This window comes from Dromiciops gliroides, chromosome 5 (genome assembly GCF_019393635.1).
Source record: "Dromiciops gliroides isolate mDroGli1 chromosome 5, mDroGli1.pri, whole genome shotgun sequence".
NCBI lineage: Eukaryota > Metazoa > Chordata > Mammalia > Microbiotheria > Microbiotheriidae > Dromiciops > Dromiciops gliroides.
The window spans coordinates 124,926,819-124,947,309 of record NC_057865.1 but is presented as its reverse complement, the minus strand read 5'-3'; the positions used below and the strand labels follow the sequence as shown (position 1 = coordinate 124,947,309).

The following is a 20,491-nucleotide window of genomic DNA, read 5'->3' as shown; positions in this document are numbered from 1 at the left end:
CCGAACAAACACACTACATTCTATTTATTCACATTTTAGAGCACCTATGTCCTTTACAGAAAACTTAGTTTGGATTTTGTCCATTTTACTGTTGTGAAGAAAAGTTAATATTCAAAAATGTTCTAAGTATTCATCGCTTAAAGAGGAGTGATAATGTAATGCACAATCTTTAGCACAATTTAAGACTTACATACAATTTAATCTATTGTTTCAGGCCTTGGAAAATTACTAAAGTCATACTAATATTAACAGAATTTGAGAATTATAGATTCAATATCTCTTTAATCATTAGACATTATGTGAAATGGATATGTTAGTTTGTATTAAATGAATTCTACTTCTTCATTCAGCATGAAGACTGAAAAGAAACTAGCAAAGGCACTGAAAGATAATATTCTCCATCTATTTAAAAAAACTGGACTTGACAATCTATAATAAGCCCTAAGCAGCAGCTTATTGTCCTTTAGAAACAAGTGTGATTTATTGGTTGACATATCAATTGTCAAGTAATCAGACAGTAAATTTTATTTAGATATCATGAACCTTGTGTTGTGGGAGCCATCAGACACATCAGATGGAAAGTTCAATTTGGTAAATCTACTATTACTTTCCCCTGCATATGCACTTAATGAAAAACATCCAAACTTCCCTCTGATATCCTTGATAATTTTTTTGTTTCAAGATAATGATTCAGGGCAACTAGGAGGCACAGGGGATAAAGCACCAGTCCTGGGTTCAGGTGGACCTGAGTTCAAATGTGGCCTCAGACACTTGACACTTACTAGCTCTGTGACCCTGAGCAAGTCATTTAACCCTCATTGCCCTGCCCAAAACAACAACAACAACAAAAAACAAAATAAAGATAATGATTCAGATGATCTATGTCCAGTGCAAAATAAATAGTTTGTCATTGGGCTTTGCTTTTATCTTGCTTTTGTCAATGGGATTTGCCTCAATAAAATGGAAAGCTGAAAACACCTTGTAAATCCATGTTTGGTTTATACCTCTCCTTTACCTCAGTCTGCTTGCTGAAAAAAAAAAGAGCTAATAAAACAAAATTATATTCTCAAGCTTATGGAGTGTAGGGGAAGATGGGGAAAGAGCTGGGGAATGAGTGAGTCTTACTCCCATCAAGATTGGCTCAAAGAGGGAATGATATACACACTGAAGTTAGTAAAGTAATAAATTTTTCCCTGAGGGAAAGTGGGAAGTGAAGGATATAAGGAGGGAGAGGCAAAGGTAGGGACGGCAGATTGGGGGAGGGGGCAGTAAAAAGCAAAACACTTTTGAGGAGGGATAGCATGGAAGAAAATAGAATAAATATCAAGGGGAGGGAATAGGGTGGAAGGTAATATGGTTGGCAATATTAATTGTGAAAGAAATGATGAGCAGGATGTTATCACAAGGACATATGAAAAATGGGAACCATCAACAGAGAAAGAACTGATGGTATCTGAATACAGATTGAAATATAATTCTATTTGTTACTTCCTCTTTCTAAAGTTATTTTGTCTGTTTTTCTCACAATCTGACTTATATGAAGATGTTTTGCATGACTGCACATGTATAACATATTGAACTACTTGATTTCTTAGGGAGAGGTGAGGAGGGAGGAAGAAAATTTGGAACACACAGTTTTAAAAACAATGTGAAAAAATTTGGGGTTTTTTACATGGAACTTGGGTAACACTGTAAATAAATTAAATTTTTTAAAAACATTATATTCTGTCTCCAGTTAGATCCTACAGAAATGATGCTTTTATTTGCATAAGAATATGGTAATAGATAAAAGGAATAATTTGAATTCCCTTCACTATCCCAATCCCTAATCCCTAGCTAATTCCCAGCTGCAATATTTAATTTGGATTCACAGAATCATAGAATCCAAGTTAGATGGGCCCTTAGGGAGCATCCGGCCCAACCAAGACCTGAAAAAGACTCTGAACTACAACATACATGGCAACTGTTCATGCAGCATTTGCTTAAAGACCTTCCTGCAATTAAGGGAGACACCCTCACCCCACCATAAGGAAGTCTTTCTATTCTGTATAGTTCTAATTAGTTCTAATTGTCTGGAAATGTTTTATTACATCAAGTCTAAATCTAACTCTTTGTAACTTCACGTCAATGCTTTTAGTTCACCGGTTGCTCCAGGACTAGAAAGAAAGAGTGACTGAGGGAGCATAAAATTATTTACTATACACTGGTATTGTCTAAGTACCTGGGACACAAATACAAAAACAAAACAAAAAACCCAAGAACAGTCCCTACTGTCAAGGATCTTATATTCTAATAAGGGATGATAAAACAAGACAAGCGGAGCTAGAAAACAGAGTAGAGAGAGGAACTGGTTTCATGTGTAAGAGAAAGGCTGCGAGGTGGCAGTCAGGAGGGTGATTTAAGCTGGAAGTGAAGAAAGTATGATTGTGCCCCCTCAAGCAATGAAGATCTCAAGTGGGGACTTCCCAGACCATCAGGGCACCCAAATTAGCAAAGATACTGAGGTGATGGGACAGTACAGAAAGAGTTAAGGTGTGAGACAAATAGAACATGTTCCATCTCTCCTTCCATGGGAGATCCTTTTAAATATATCAAGACAGTTATCATGTCACACATAGGCTTCTTTTCTACAGGTTAAATAGTGTATCCCAGGATGTCCTGTTTACCACCTGTCATGTAGTCAGTTTCCATTAAAGTATACTTCAATTTTGATCTATTTTCCATTAATTCTAGCAGTTATTTGGCGTGTCTTTAATAATCTGTCTTGACTACAATCACAATCATGCCAAAGAAATGTTAAATTGGGGCAGCATTCTATTTTCAAAAAGATTTCTGGCTTTTCATTTGCAAGCTTCAAGGGTGAGAATGCCAGTTGCCTTCTTCACTTGTACATTGGGAGGACTGGGTTTCTTGACAGGCTGCTCTGCTTAATTGGTTATCACAATGTTTCCATAAAGCCATCATCCTCCCCAGGTCAGCAGACAGGCACAAATTGATGTTTTCTTGAGGTCATCTTGAAAGGTTGACAAGTTAAGTCATCTTCTCTAGCATAGTCACACATCAATGTTTTGACTGATCTTTACCTGGGATAATCTAGAATCCTGTAATCATCTTGATTGCTTTACTTTTAATGTTCCCAATGTTATTATTCTCATTCTGAAAATGTTGCTTCCAACCTCCATACCTCGCAAAACAAATCAAGATGTTGGCTGAACAGAAAAGGGACTATCATTACCTGCCTAGTCTGGAATACTACATGCTACTAGCCAGCTAGGTAGCACATTAGGTAGAATTCTGATCATGCCATGAGGAAAATTTACATTAAACTTTACATTAAACTTCAGCCAATTACTAGTAATTGGGCCCAGACAAGGCATTTAATCTCTCTTACCCTCAGTTTCCTAATCTTTTAAAGAATGGTACCTATCTTACAAGAGGTTTTGGAGGACCATGTAAGCCATATGTAAACCATAAAATAATATATAAATGCTAGCTATTTTTATGTTTATTACTTCTTTTGTAAGATGTTTGCTAATCTTTTTTTTTTAAAGTAGAACTTATCTAGGAACAGAAGTCAAACTAGTTAACCTATAGCTTACAGACCATTTTCTCTTCCCTTTTTGGAAAACCAGGACATGCCCCCTTCTCCAATGCTATGGTACTTCTATTCTCTGTGATATTTCAAAGATAAATCAGGCATATGCCGAATTTTTACTCATTGTTTATCTTGGCTATTAACTCTTTTTTAAAAAATTATTTAAAATTTCCCCCACACTACCTGTAAAAAAGTTGTAACATTGATTTTTAAAACTTTGTGTTCTAAATTCTCTTCCTTCCTATCTATCCCCCCTTAAGAACTCAAGCAATTCAATACAAGCTATACATGTGCAGTCATGCAAAACATAGCAGACCAAAAAAACTTTAGAAAAAGGAACTAACAACAACAACAAAATATACTCCCATCTGTATTCAGATACCATTAGTTCTTTCTCTATACATGGATTGCATTTTTCATAAGTCCTTCAGAGTTGTCTTCAATCATTGCATTACTGAAAATAACTGTCATTCACAGTAGACCATCTTACAAAATTGCTGTTATTTTGTATACAGTGCATTTCACTTTGCATCAGCTCATGTAAGACTTTCCAGGTTTTTCTGATAGCATCCTGTTCTGATATTAACTTTTCATTAGCCATTTCTGTTCTGTCCTTTATATAAGGGTAATGTTTGACTGAATCAATCAATCACAGTCTCCTGACCTCTGATTAAAGTCAACTAACAAGATGCTATGCTTTGGTACCTTAACCAGGTGATAATAAATCTGTTAAATCAATTAAATGCTATTAGATAAGGTCTAAAAAGTCCTCAATCAATTAAAACATCCTTGAAAGCTATTGGATTTTATATATATATATATATATATATGTATATATATATATATATATATATATATATATATACACACACACAAATGTATATATACCTATACATATATACACACACAAATGTATATATATCTATACCTATATATATATACACACAAATGTATATATACCTATACCTATATATATATATATATACACAAATGTATATATACATATATATATATATATATATGTAAAAAACTGCTGTGTTGGATAGAAGTATATGTGAATTGGCTGATAAGTTAGCATTATTGTGTCTGTTACCTTTCCATTGCATCAAGTGGGCTAAGGGAATTGGAGTGACCATGATCCATCTCCAGAGCTGTAGTTTTCTTTTGTATTCTCATATTTTAGGGACAATTTGTTTTACATTTCTCCAAAGAAACCCACAATATATGTATTGCTATCCCCTCAAACACATTTTTTCCAGTTCAGACACTTCTAAAATTTTATTACTTTATTTCAGCCACCCACAGGGATGGAACATACCTTAGATTTCAACATCCAGTACTGCATCATGTCCTTGATTTTGAATTCTGAAATTTTCATCTCTGGTAACAATCTCTTGTTATCCTTTCTTCCTTTGCTTTATGCCTCCTAAATCAACTTACCATGCTTACTACAACCTCTAGTCTCTCTATCTCCTTGTCCACACAGAGTCTATAATAGCTATTCTTCTCACTTTAACTTCAGAAGAAGGGAAGGCCATGGTGATGTATATCATTTACTTGTAAAAATTATTCTTCCTTTACTATTCCTTTATTACTTTAAATGAAATTTCCTTAACCTTTAACTGAGCTTTCTCCCAATATATAAGCCCTTTCCCAATAGGATCAAAGCAAAAGCAGTTCTAAGTTTATATGCCCAGATTCTTCAAACACTCACTGTCTACTAGCTGCTTCCCTACTTCGTACAAAAAAAACCCCACATATCTCCCAATCTCAATGCACCTTCACTCGATCTGTCTTTCCCCACTAGCTACTGTCCCACACCCCACCCTGTTTTATAGCTAAACTACTGCATCCATTTCCTTTCCTCTCACTCTCTTAATGTTCACTGTGATTTCTGACTTCCTTGTCAACTAAAATTGCTTTCTCCAAAGTTATCAATGATCTCTTCACTGCCAAATCTTATGGCAGTTTCCCAATCCTCATTCTTCTTGATATCTCTACAGCTGATACTGTTGATTTCTCTCTATTTCTTACATTCTTTCTACGTTTTTGGGACACCACTCTCTCCAGGTTTTCCTCCTATCTCTGTGACCATTCTTTTTTGTTACTTTTTCTGGATCTTTATCCATATCACTAAGAGCAGGGTTCCCACAAAGCTCTATCCTGCCTCATCTCTCTCAATACCATTTCCCTTGGTGATCTCAACAACTCCTATGCTTTCAATTATGATCTCTATGCAAATGACTCACAGATCTGCCTATGTCCAGCCCTAACATCTCTCCCCACTTATCTTCCATTTTGAATAGTGTTTTAGACAAATCAAACTGAAAGTCCTATATATATCTTAAAATTCAATATTTCTGAAATTAGACTCATTATCTCCTCCCCACCCCCAAATCCTACTATTCTTTCAGTAACTCATAATCACAACCTAGGGTGTCCTTGACTTTTTACTCTCCCTCCCTTCCCCACTATATCCAATAGGTGGCCCAGTCCTATCAATTATAACTTCACAACATCTCTTTGAATACACTCCCTTCTGTTTTCTCACACTGCAACTTCACTGGTGAAGGCCTTCTTCATCTCGTGCTAGAACTACCACAAATAGCAAGATGTAGTCTCAAGTCCCTCTCCACTACAATCCATTCTTCACTTAGCTATTAAATTTATCCTCCAGCAAGACTGATCATATTATCCCCCTATTCAATAAATCCCGGAAGTTTCCTATCACTTCCAGGATGAAAAATAAAATAATCTGCTGTTTAAAGGTCATTTTAACCTGGCCCTGCCTGCCTTTCATGGCCCTTTTCCTGTCTTTTTATAACATTTTCCTCCTTATATTTTATGATCCAATGACACCACCCTCCTTGAAAATCACACTCCATCTTCTGACTCTGAGTGTTTTCAGAGGCTTTCCCCTACATGTGGATCATCCTGCCTTCTAATCTCCACCTCTAAGACTCTCTGACTTCCTTATCCATGACTTTCCAACTTTCACAAAAAAAAAAAAAACCCAAAAACTATATGGGACACCTTGTGAAAAGATTTACTGAACTAGAGGTGAACTATGTCCATAATACTTATCCCTTCTACTGGTTTAAGTAATTCTGTCATAAGAGGAAATGAGGTTACTCAGGCAAAACCTATTCTTTAAGAAGCCATGCTGGCTTCCATCTTCCCATTCTATATATTGACCTTCCACATCCCTAATGTTTCATTCTAGAATTTTCATATGCATTGCATTCAAACACTGCCAAATAATTATTTTTTTTTCTACACGGTTCTCTTTACTCATGAAAAGTAGGGCAATGTTCTCCCTTATTTTATCTTGTATCCTATTTTTCTATGATATTTCAAATGCTCCTTTCAGTGGCTCAGCAATCACATCTTCCAGTTTTCTTAGTACCACAGAATGTAGTTACAACTGGGCTAGGTGGCTTGAATTTATCAAGAGCAGCTTGAAGCTCTCTTACTATCCTGTTAGTGATGTTTTATTGTCATTCTCCTTGGCAGAGAAAACAGAAGCAAAAGAAGAATTAAACAGTTTTTCCCTTTATCCATTATTAGTTGTCATTATCTCATTCATTCTAATCCAAGTTCCCATTCCTTTTTAGATCTTCCTTTTTTCCCCAATATAGTTTTAAAAACCTACTTGCTGCTAGCCTCAGCTCATTCTAAGTGTTCACATTACAGACATGCTTTTTACAGCACTATGACACATTATTAAATTTACCTTCTTTTATCTGTCCTTATTTTCATCTTCTCGACATTTCTTTTTAAAATCTAAGTTGGTTGGCAATTTCCCTGTGTAACTACATCAGTCCCACCAGACAAATACTCTACCTCCCTCCCATCTTTTCTGGAATTATTTCTCTTTATGTCTTCAGTATTTCCTTTTTGAAGATTTCTATCCCACATGGTATGACCTCCCCAATATCACTTTACTCAATAATATCTTACCTATATTTCCTCTGAACCTGAAAAAATTCACTTTCCTAAAATCTTGGTGGTATGCCAGACTGTGCCCAGCTTTTCTTTCCTTCTTTATCACAAAATCCAAAAGTCAGAGACCATTTCCCGCCCCCCCCAAGGGTTTCTAAAATTCCTATGCTATCACCTAGTTCCTCCCATTTAGTAAGAATTATTAGATCTAAAATAGAGTTTTCTCTTGTTGATTCCTCTACTTGTTGGTCAAATTTGCCTCCTTGCAATAGGGTCTATGTTCACTCTTATTTATTCACTGTGGCTATTTTTATATAAATACTTGAGGTGATAGCTTTTGCTACTGGAGCCCTTCTTGGAGTTTACCTCCTGTGAGCTCCAGGAAATTTCATTATCATTATTCATTCTTAGTAACTACTTTCCATGGTATCTAACTTTGGGGATACACATAGACAGTCTTTTTCTGACCTTTATCATTTTTTAAAACATTTTAAAGCTATTTTGGTTACATTTGCAACACACCAGCTATTATGAGATATATACCATTTCTGATCAGGAATCTGCCATCCTTGTACTTTATGTCCAAAACTTTATGTTCCATTCTCAAATGCCACTTCCTTAGCCAGCTGTTTACTTCTCAAATTAACCTTGGTTTCCTGTATCCCTTACTTTTAATCAGCAAAGAGAAAAAGACAACCTTTTCCCCTGTGATATTCAGTTTCCTACCCAGGACTTTCTAATCATTGATAATACTTCTGGTTTATTTTTTATTTCCTTCTGATAATATCATTTGTGTCCATATATATCACCAGAAGTGGGTAGTTGTAATTAGTTTTGATAACTCCTGAAAGGGTATCTGTTATAGCATGTGCCCCAGGAAAACAACAGATCTTCCTAGTGTTGTTAATAAATCAAAACAAATGTCTACTACCTATCAGCAGAAAATCACCAACTAATGCTACCCTTTTCTTCTTTCTGTAACCCAAACTGGAAGGACCAGAAGCAGCTTCTACCTTAGAGCATCCAAATCTTCTCGAATAGCCTGAAAACTGTTTTGTGAGTTCTAATTATACAACTTTTCTTCTCCCTTCCCTTTTTTGTCTGTAATATTTTTTCCACTTTATAACATCCCAATAAGAGTCAAGCTTCCCCCTTTCACCTCGAATGCTTTTCTTTTTCCTTGTTGTATCCATTTCTTAGGAACACTTTATCCTGAGTTTGACAATCTGGAAAGTAGAGAGGAATTCTTTCAGTCTTTTTACTTTCTTCTCCAGGGAAATCGCACTATACTTGGGATTCAAATAACAGTCATTCGGTTGTGGCAGAAATGCAAACATCACACTTTCAGCATAAGTAAGTTCATGATTTCTTCTATTTTCAATATTGGTTGGAATGTTAAGCCTTATTAATTTTTTTTTGCAAAACAAAGTTACGAGCTTATACCTCAATACTAAATACCTGGATAATAAATTCCCATCCAGTTATCACCTCTAAATAATTTGACAACCCCACTCAACTTCCTTTCTTTGGTCTCAAAAACCTTATAGTCATATCTATTTCACTTCAGCCTTGTACCACTAACCTATTTTGTTTTATCATTTTGCCTAACCTACTAATCCACTCTGTGATCTTCAGTTTTTCCCCTTTCCTTTTCTTACACTGGCCTGGCCTGCCCAACCACTTTCTTCTCTTCCTACTGTCTTCTTCAGATCCTATTCTCCACTCTTCCTTGATCCTCCTTACTTCCCCCAATCCTATTCTTCTTTTAACTGGGAAGTAGAATCTTAACCAGTATCTGGGATTAGAGTATACTAAGCTTCAAATTTTTCTCAGTTTCTTAAAATTCATCCTCCCTAGATTCAACTTGAGATTGACTTCCCCAGTTCAAACCCTTCCAAAACACCTACATATCCTTCACTGTTTTAATCATCTCTACCCTTCCTTTCTTTTCCTATTCCTCCCATAACCATCTAACAAAGAACACAGACGTCAGTAACAATTTAGTCCCACTTCAGATTTAAAGAGATTATGAAGACCTCAGACAAAGACTAAAAATAATCACGTCTATAAAAACAGATCATCTACTATGCTGATGACACACATGAAATTAATAATTTTCTTTTGATTTTCAGTTGTGTCCAACTCTCTGTGACCCCACTTAGGGTTTTTCTTGGCAAAGATACTAGAATGTTTTGCCATTTCCTTCTCTAAATCATCTTACAAGATGAGGAAACTGATGCTTAATTAAGTGGCCCAAATCAAACACACACAGCTGGTAAGTGTCTAAGGTCAGATTTGAATTCACAAAGATGAGTCATCCTGACTCCAGGCCTGGCACTCTATCCACTGTACCACCTAGCTGCCTGAATTTCATACTACATAAAATATAAAAATAAAAGAGCAACAGAATAAATAACAATAATAATAATATATATATAACATTTATGTAGTGCTAACTATGTGACAGACACTGTGCTAAGTACTTTACAATTATTATGTGATCATTTTATCCTCCTAACAACCCTGAGAGTCAGGTGAAATTATTATAATAATTTTATATATAAGGAAACTGATGCACACAGGTTAAATGACTTGCCTCACTGATAATCACATCAAGTCTGTGCAATGACATCCAACTGAAAACATTTTAGGATAAACCAATAATTTTGATATGGTTTTATTTTGTTTCAGTAATGATCATACAAGCTCCTAAGGACAAGTCTGGCTCAGAATGACTGGCCTTGCCCAGATGAAACTGATTGAGTTGGTTTCCACAGTTCGTCAGTTGTCTTGTGCTATAATATACTGTTGTGCTTTTAAATTCTGTGGTTAAGAATGGATATTACTCCAAGGAAATGTGCAAATGCTGGTGCTCTTAAAGAGCACACTTCAATGACTTTTAGAGCTGTCAAAGTATTGTTAAATGTGAAGAAGTAAAAAATTTCAAGGATTATTCAAGCCAGCAATGAAACAGTTCTTCCAGCACACAAACAAATGTAAAGATAAAACTACAAACTGAAAATGTTAATTTCATGAATACATTAAAATAGATTTAAATGCATTTTTAAAAGTTCTACTTCCAAAGACTTTACCCAGCGATACATACAGTCTAAAAAACCCTCCCAGCTAGGAAATGGAGATATAAGTAATGTTCTTTGTCAAGTACTTTGGGAGTAGGGGTAGAGAAACCTTTTGAGACTACTGGACAGGGCAGTGTCAACTGTCAAGAAATGAAGTTAAAGCAAAAATATTGTATTTCAAAATTAAAAGTATGAATGAAAAAGTAAAACAAGAAAAATGGTTTAAGATCTAAAGCAATTTAATTAGGGCTGATAAATAATAACAACAATTAGAATAGAAGAACAGAGATACTGTATTTATAAACTACCTACACCCAAAAGCAACCCAAAGTAGCATTTTGGGGGCTGAAAACAGAAATGAAATAGGAAATGGACAGATGGACTAAGGTCTAAAGATAAAGATAATAAGGACACCATATTTTCAATCTTAATTCATGATATATTATCAAAGTTTGATTTTGCTGTTTGTTTATTTACTTTCTACAGACACTTTTGGGAGCATAGCACCAAACTTTCCAAGAGATACTTAACAGAATAACAAAATACATTTTCTGGCTTAGTGAGAGTACCACTTGAAACATGGGCATTACAAAAATACAATAAAATGAAAATATAAACACAAAAGCAAACACATCCTAACAGTTATTTTTATAACATGAAACAAAACTTTACCAACTCCATATTACCTAATATATAAGAAACAGAATAATTGAATTAAGAATAAAAGAAGCAAACTATTTTAAGTTCTTTTTTTAGGAATAGTCCTCAAAAGAAAATGTAGTATTACTGGGATAAAAAAGTCAGAAAGGTGTAAAAAAATATATAGAATTAAGTAAGAAGAACTGAACTAGCAGGAAAGAAACTGACATTAAAAGGTAATGTCTGGGGGCGGCTAGGTGGCACAGTGGATAAAGCACAAGCCCTGGATTTAGGAGTACCTGAGTTCAAATCTGGCCTCAGACACTTGACACTTACTAGCTGTGTGACCCTGGGCAAGTCACTTAACCTCAACTGCCCTACAAAAAACAAAAAAACAAAACAAACAACAACAAAAAAAGGTAATCTCTGATGCCGCCTTGAAAGTTTGAGTTTGTTAATACTTCTTTTGTTTATCATGAAAATGTTATTATTTTCCAGTTACATGTAAAGGTAGTCTTCAACATTTGTTTTCATAAGATTTTCTTGTTCCAAATTCTTCTCCTTCCCTTCCTTCCCACTCCCCTCCCCAAGACAGAGAGCAATCTGATATATTTTATATATGTACAATCATATTAAACATATTTCTGCATTAGTCATATTGTGAAAGAAGAATCAGAACACAAAAGAAAAACCTCAAAAAAGAAAAAAAAAACAGCCTCAAAGTAGAAACAGTATGGTTCAATCTGTATTCTGAGCACACAGTTCTGGGGGCAGCTAGGTGGCACAGTGGATAAAGCACCAGCCCTGTATTCAAGAGGACCTGAGTTCAAATGTGACATCAGACACTCGACAGTTACTAGTTGTGTGACCCTGGGCAAGTCATTTAACCCCACCTGTGCCTCCCTCTCTCCCCCCCCCCTCCCCTCCCTCCCTCCCTCTCTCTCTCTCTCTCTCTCTCTCTCTCTCTCTCTCTCTCTCACACACACACACACACACACACACACACACACACACAAATAATTTGGATCAGAATACACAGTTCTTTTTTCTGGATGTGGAGAACATTTTCTATCATAAGTTCTTTGGAACTGTTTTGCATCATTGCACTGCTGACAAGAGCCAAGTCTATCACAGCTGATCATCACACAATGTTGCTCTTACTGTGTACAAAGTTCTTCTGGTTCTGCTCACTTCATACAGTATCAGTCCACTTAAGTCTTTCCAGCTTTTTCTGAAATCTGCTTGCTCATTTCTTACAGCACAATAGTATTCCATGACATTCATATACCACAATTATAATTCTCTAAAATTTCAAAGGGAAATGAGGCTGTTTTATGAACAAATTACAAATATTTACAGCACTTAAAACTCTGTAATCCTTATACATATATTGTTAGGTTTAGTTTGACAAAAAAAACCTGTGACAAGATGGATTCCAAAATAATGAAATACCCTAAAGCAGAACAAAAAGTTTTAATCACTAATTACAGAGTCTGAAGAATAGGTTGTAAAAAGAAATGGTGTATGTATATATGTATGTATGTGTGTGTGTGTTTGTGTGTATATATATATATATATATATATATATATATATATATAAATGGTTTAACTATAGGGCTTAAAAATCATAAAGCTCTATGCAAGGTGGAAAGGGAAAAGAATAGAGACAATTCCTATTTTTAAATCCACATATGTTAAACTCAAGAGTGACAAGATAGTGTTTACAATATTATTCCTTCAGCGGAAAAGGTATGCAATCAATTCCCTACAAATTATTTATTGGTTTTAAATAGTAATTTACTATGGGAACCTTGATAAAAATGTATAATTTAGACACATGGACACAAAGACAGCTATATGAAGCTATATCAATCACTGCTAAAATATTTTCCTAAACACTTTCTTTTTCTCCCACTTCCTCAAAAGATTTGATTTAACCACTAATTCTATTCATTTTATAATCAGGCTATGGAATTAAAGTTTGTCACTTGGAAAATATTAACAAAATGCTTTGAGGAAGCAAGCTTACAGCTTCACGTGAACAGAAACTTTTACATGATCATTCATAGCATGTCACTGTTTCATTTTTTACACTCTTTGGTAAGGAAACAAGGGCTTCTTGGATTAGAAGAACACAAAACTAAATTTAACTAATAAGGAAAAAGCCTTACAAAAACTTTAACATAGAACATAGCAAAAACAAGTTATCTTACTTACCTCGTAATAACTTCGAACTGCATTACAAAATGCTTCATCTGCTACAATCTGGGTTTCTCCATTAAGGAAGGCCAGAAAGCGTTCCTTTAATATCTGCAACTGTTGTTTATTAAGCTGTGAAAATGAGGAAAGATAGGAAGAAAGTTATAAATGGTTTAATATAGGGAAATTTTATAATAATATCAATGTAATATTGAAGTTTATAAAGAAAAATAAAAATTTCCCAAATATTTTTCCATTTTTCTGGTTCATTTTAAATACTTATATTACCACAATAAAAAAGAATAATTTTATAATATACAAGTATATATGTTATATAACTATTCCAGGGACTTGTCATAGTATTTCGTCTATCTCCAATATACTTAAAAGGCAAATTATATATTCTGAATTTATAATGCTTATAGATATCCAGATATGTGAAAATATTAAATGATTACTAATTAGATTAAATTTAGCAATTGAGGTTTTTGATATTTTGCTGCCTGGAGTTCTGTGATATAACAGTTTCAAGTTCAAAAATATTTAAGATTCTTTTTTTTTTTTTTTGGTGAGGCAACTGGGGTTAAGTGACTTCCCCAGGGTCACACAGCTAGTAAGTGTTAAGTGTCTGAGGCCGGATTTGAACTCAGGTACTCCTGACTCCAGGGCCGGTGCTCTATCCACTGCGCCATCTAGCTGCCCCTATATTTAAGATTCTTGAAACAATGCGTTGATTTGTTCTTCCAAGATTCTCTAGATCACATCTTCCAAGCCTTTTATTTACTTGTAGTACAATACACAAATACCAAATGAGGAATGATAAAATATAACCAAAAATTATTTTAAGAGATCTAGTAACATGAAATTAACATTGAAGTTTGAATCAAACTATATGGAATTTAAGTTCTAACTCTCCTTGAAGAAATTCGACTTGGGTTTCCTCACATATAAAATTGAGAAATCAAACTACCTAATTTTAATGGTCCTATATAACATAAATATTCTATGATCCTATGACAATCAGTCATGGCCAAATACAACCTGAATTTGATTGAGGAGTTGCACTGAAGATAAAAAGGCAAGTGTTTGAATGTGTAAAGGGGGGGGGGAAGAATAGTTATCCCATCATAGAGAATTCTCTATGGTTCTAGGCTCTGCAACCACAGAGGAATAGAGTCAGTTTGGAGAAAGCTACAAAGATGATTAAAACTTTTGGAAAATAAAATGTATGTGGAAACGCTAATGGAAGCTGTATGAATTAATCTAAGGATACTACACAAAATCAAGTTAAATCTATGTTCAAAAGTCTTATTAAAGTTCTATTCAACTATGATTTTCTGTATTATGGGATATACCCTCTTTCACAAGATGCATCTCTAAAGGAACCCGACAAATGAGACAGTTTATAAAGAAGGCATTGCTAGGGCAGCTAGGTGGCGCAGTGGATAAAGCACCGGCCCTGGATTCAGGAGTTCCTGAGTTCAAATCCAGACTCAGACACTTGACACTTACTAGCTGTTTGACCCTGGGCAAGTCACTTAACCCATTGCCCCCCCCCAAAAAAAATTTAAAAAAAAAGAAGGCATTGCTAGTAGAAACAAGCTGACTTTAAAAAGTGTGCTATTCTACAGAGATTAATTTAAACAACAAGGCTGAGCATAGAAGAAAAACAACTATTTCACTCTTCTACTAAAGTTAGTTCATGATTTTGGGGGGCATAGGGAGAGAAGCAGATATTTTTACCAGTGCCATCCCATTACACATATGTATGTATGCAAGCATGTATGCATGCATGTGTATATATATGCATACATGCATGCATACATATACATATATACATACACACATATATTTCCACCTCTCTTTAGGAAGCAAGTATTCTGATACTAAAAAGGCAAAAATATTTTTCTTTAATTAATTCAAATAGCCTAATAAGGAGTAGAAATGATCTTTGGTCAAGATAGAAAACTAGATGCTGAGGGATAAATAGGTTGCATGACTTTGATGTGAATATGATCCAAACAGTCAAGAAAAGTTCATAGGGCCAATTTTTGGTTCTGACTTAATACTCAATGTCAGTTAAAAGTAGAAATGTTAAATATTGGTGATAAATGGTGAACTGGATTAAAAAATTAATTTGGTGAATTAGAATGATAAAATTTTAGAGCTGGAAGGACCATTTTACAGATTAGGAAACTGGTGAGCAATTAAATACAATCTATAAAATTTAGCATGCATTTATTATGCATTTACTGTGTGCAAAACACTGTGGGAACTACCAAATCTGGATAAGACTCAACTCTTGCCTTTGTTCTCTTGTGCAACATATTCTTAGCTGGTAATATTTCACAGTCCATTCATTTCCTTGATAAGGCTCCCAATTTGCCTCTAACCCTCAATTATAATTTTTTGGATAGTGGTGATTATTCATTCAAATGAGTGCTTCTATGAAGATGGTGAAGTCCCCAAGTTGAACACTTTTGAAAATGACAATGTGCTGGTTTTGTCTAGTTGTGGAGCACTGGTTCTGTTCTCCACTTCTGCAAAGGACTTGCAGTCTCATCAATGTGGATTTTCATTTCCAAGATGCAGACTGGGATTCATTCATGGCTGTGCATTCTCTGAGACAGAATCTTTCCTGTGTCCTGAGAGCCATCCTCACACTTACTGCACATCCAAATGATACCAAAGAAACATTTGGTCCCTTCGCTATACATCACTTGTCACGTTACTGGACTATCTTTTTCAATCACAAATTTCTTTGATGATGACCTTTACATCCCTTCTGCAAAATACCTGTTTATACTGTGTTACATTCCCTCCAATTTCCTGACTATAACTTTCAAATCTTATATTCTCTTCTTTCTTTAAAACTTTCCTCCACTGCAGACAATTTGGATTATTCACCATTCCCTATTCACATAATACCTTGTGCATACTGGCAATTTAACAAATATTTATTGAAATGAAAATATATCTACTTCAATGCCCCTCCTCCTGACTATGACAATGTATCTTCCATAGTGCTAAGTGCCATTTTTTTTCTTTTCTTTGTAAATCACCTCATCCCTAAGGTCTAACGAAGAGCCCTGTTATAGGCAAATATTTGTGGAATAAGTGAGAGTATGAATAAAATAAAATAAAATTCATGGACTTTTTGCCTGCCATCTTTGTGTAAGCTTTCGAAAAGGTAACAGCTGTCGACAGTTGCAGAGTCCAGGTTAAGGCAAGGAATTATAATGCAGTGAGGACTGACCTGGAAGTCAAGAGACCTTAGTTGTAAACACTGTTTTGGCATTCACTCCTTGTATCAACTTAAGTCAATTAAACTCTTGAGGCCTATTTCCTCATCTGTAAAAGGAAGGGATTGTTTGCTATCACTTCAAATGTTTCTTCAAACTATGAAATTCTGTAGCTGTCCCCAGAAATAGGACCAAGATTAATGTTGTAAATAAAATTATGAAAAGATAAGTACATTTTAATGTATTCAGATGTTCAAAATTATGTGATGATATATTGAATTAGTAGATAATGAAAATTAGAGTGCAACTATGAATAATAGGAAGCTTAGCAGTAAAAGCTTTTAAAAACATTTTAATAATAAAAGTAAAAATACTACATTAAGATATTTAAAATTGTATGGACAATGATACCCCTTCAATTATAGAAACAATTTTCAGAATTATTTCAAAAGGCATCTTCACCTTTCAAAAATGGCCCCTCAAAAGCCATTCTAATTAAAAATTGTAAATATTTTTTATCAACATCAATGTATTTAAGGCATTTAAACTAATGTTCCATGTGCAACAAAGAACTAGAAACATCCTCTATCCATTGCCTTAGATTTTTCTTTCTAAAAACAATTTTTTTCATGTCCAGATATTAATGATAAGGAAAGGTAAACATTTAACATTTTTACCTACAAGAAAAAGTCTAAAAAGATGGGGAACCACAAAAATAATTGAAATAAGTGTCAGAAAGACCTTTCAAATATAAATGACTCTTAAGTATGGGAGAGGACTGAAGATGGTAGATTAAGAAGCAACAACCCAGGCAAACTCCCTCAATATTTACCTCCAACAACTTTAAAATAATGCCTCAAATCAAATTTTGGAGCTTCAGAACAAAATGTCAGGAGGATTCCATTTTTTTTCTGGCCATAAGCCACCTTGGGAAGTCAGTGGGAGACCCCTGTTGCACAGGGTGGGACTAGCCCAGAGCACAGCAACAATACAAAAGGAGGGTTCTGGAAATGGGTGTGGCAGCAGCATTTTGGGAGCTCTTAGCCAGAGACAGTGGTAAGGAAGTCAGACAATTGGGTAGAAAGAAGTTTGCAGGGGTTCCTTTGCTGGCACCAGGTATAGCTGGTGCTGACTTGCAACTCCATTGCCCAAAACACAACTCTTAATCCACTTTCAGGGTTCATAGGAGTATTTGTAACTGTTTCAATTCCAGGGACAGAGAGGAGTGTTAGCACTTGTGGCTGCAGGAGCACAGGAGACCTATTCCAGCGCAAGGCCAAAAGGAGCACTAACAATTTCAGCTGCAGGGGAGTAGGTGCCCCTCCTAAATAAACACCAGAGTTACAGATCAAGAAAAGCAGTGACCACACTTCTCCCAAGATCACACTGCCTTCAAAGCACCAAAAATGTGCAGGACCCCCAGAACTAGCTCTGAAAACAGTAGCATGAAAATGCTGGACATTTGACACAGTGCTTTCCCACTCCCCCAGGTGAGGAGAGCCCAACTTAAGCATAAAGTTCAAAGTCAAGATATGGGCTGAAAAAAAAAAATGAACTGATAACAAAAACAGAATTTGACCAAAAAAAGCGATTATGGTGGCAGGAAAGACCAAGACACAAACCCAAAAGATGAAAATGATGTCAAAATATGTACAACCAAAGCATCAGAAGAAAATATCAGGGGCAGCTAGGTTGCGCAGTGGATAAAGCACTGGCCCTGGATTGAGAAGGACCTGGTTCAAATCCGGCCTCAGGACACTTGCCACTAGCTGTGTGACCCTGGGCAAGTCACTTGACCCTCATTGCCCTGTAAAAAAAAATGTTATCTGGACACAAGTCCAAAAAGAAATCCTGAAGGCATTAAAGAGATTAGAAGTAGATGAAGAAAAATTAAGAAAAGAAGTGAGAGTGATGCAAGAAAATCATGAAAAAAGAAGTTGGACAGCTTGGTAGAAAAAAAGGCACAAAAAAGTGAAGAAAATAACACCTTAAAATCAGGATTGGCATAGAAAGTTACAAAAATTAACTTAAAAAAACTCCTTAAAAAGAGAATAGGCTACATGGGACAGGATGTATAACAGCTCACTCAAGAAAAGAATTCCTTAAAATTAGAATTGAGCAAGTAGAGAGCTAATGACTCCATAGCACAGCCTGAAACATAAAACAAATCCAAAAAGAATGGCAAAAAGAATAAAACATGAAATATCTCATTAAAAAAACCTATAGGGGTAGCTAGGTAGCACAGTGGATAAAGCCACCCGCCTTGAATTCAGGAGGACATGAGTTCAAATCCGGCCTCAGACACTTGACACTTACTAGCTGTGTGACCCTGGGCAAGTCACTTAACCCAACCTGACCCACAAAAAACAAAAAACAAACCAAAAACAAAACAAAAAAACTATTAATCTGGAAAATAGATCAAGGAGTGATCATTTAAAATTTATTAGGACTATCTGAAATTCATAATAAAAAAGAGAAATTATCAGGGGAAAGTGCTCTGATATCTTAAGGTCCAGAGACTAAAATAGAAATTGAAAAAAAATTCCACTGGTCACCTCTGAAAGAGATGCTGAAATGATAAAGTTCCAGAATTATTTCACCCAAAATTTAGAGCTCCTAGGTACAGGAGAAAAATTGCAAGCAGCCAGAAAGAATCATTCAAATATTGTAGAACCAATAGGGATCACAAAAAATTTAGCAGCTTCTATATTTAAGGAGTGGAGGGCTTGGAATATGATTCTAGAAGGCAAAAAAGCTAGGATTGCAACCAACGAATAACCTAACTGGGAAAACTAAGCATACTTTTCAGGGGAAAACATGATCAAGGAAAGAGCTTAGACATCACCTTCCAAGATACTCTCAGGGAAAATTGCCCTGCTATTCTAGAAGCAGAAGATAAAATAGAAATTGAAGAATCACGGATCACCTCCAGAAAGAGATCCAAAAGGAGCTCAATTGGGTGGAGTAATCTCTCTAACCATCTGCTTGAAAATAGGAGGGGGAGGGGATAAAGAGAGAGAGGCAAAAGGGGAGGGAGGGCAGATTGGGGGGAGAGGCCAGACAGAAGCAAATCCCCCTGTGAAGTGATAGGATGAAAGAAGAAGATGGATAACAGAACAAATTCATGGGGAAAAGATAGGATGGAAGAGAAACAGTTAACAATAGTAATCATGAAACAGAGAAAAGGGGGGGAAACTGTACAAAAAATATTTATCACACTCTTTGTGGTAGCTAAGAATTGAGAATCAAGGGAATGTCCATCAATTGAGGAATGATGGAAGAGAGGTGGTATATGATTGTGGTGGATGGTCATGTGCTACAGGAATGACAAACAGGATGATCCGAGAAAACCTGGAAAGACTCATGAACTGATGTATAGTGATGTGAGCAGAGCTAGGAGGACATTGTGCATAGTGACAGCAGTATTGTTCAATGAGCAATTGTGATGACTTAACTACTCTCAGCAAGCAATTGATCCAAGACAATGGACCCAAGGGACTAATGACGAAGCTTACTATCCACCCCATAGAAAGAACTGATAAAAAAACACTTGTGGATTGTACATATATAACCTGCTTGCTGTCTTGGGAGGGGAGAGGAAGGGAGGGAGAAAAATTTGAACTCTAAATCTTATGAAAATGCATGTTGAAAACTACCCTTACAGTAACTGGAAAAAAATAAAATATTTTTTTTAACAAAAGACAACAGTTGAATAGAAAAGACCAGAAACTGAATAGAAAATCTCACATCCAAACACAAGACCTCAAAAGAAACATGAAATGGTAAACATGTAA

At 35.4% G+C, this 20,491-nt stretch overlaps 1 protein-coding gene across 13 annotated transcripts in view; it reads right to left on the bottom strand.

The window, feature by feature from the left end:
- The window catches only part of CADPS2 (calcium dependent secretion activator 2), a 746,428-nt gene that overhangs the window by 572,600 nt on the left and 153,337 nt on the right, over positions 1–20,491 (bottom strand). For all 13 annotated transcript variants that reach the window (XM_043965472.1, XM_043965471.1, XM_043965468.1 and 10 more), the window contains exon 2: positions 13,474–13,587. In XM_043965472.1, coding sequence (XP_043821407.1) covers positions 13,474–13,587 — 114 coding nt within the window. The remainder of the gene's footprint in view (positions 1–13,473; positions 13,588–20,491) is intronic.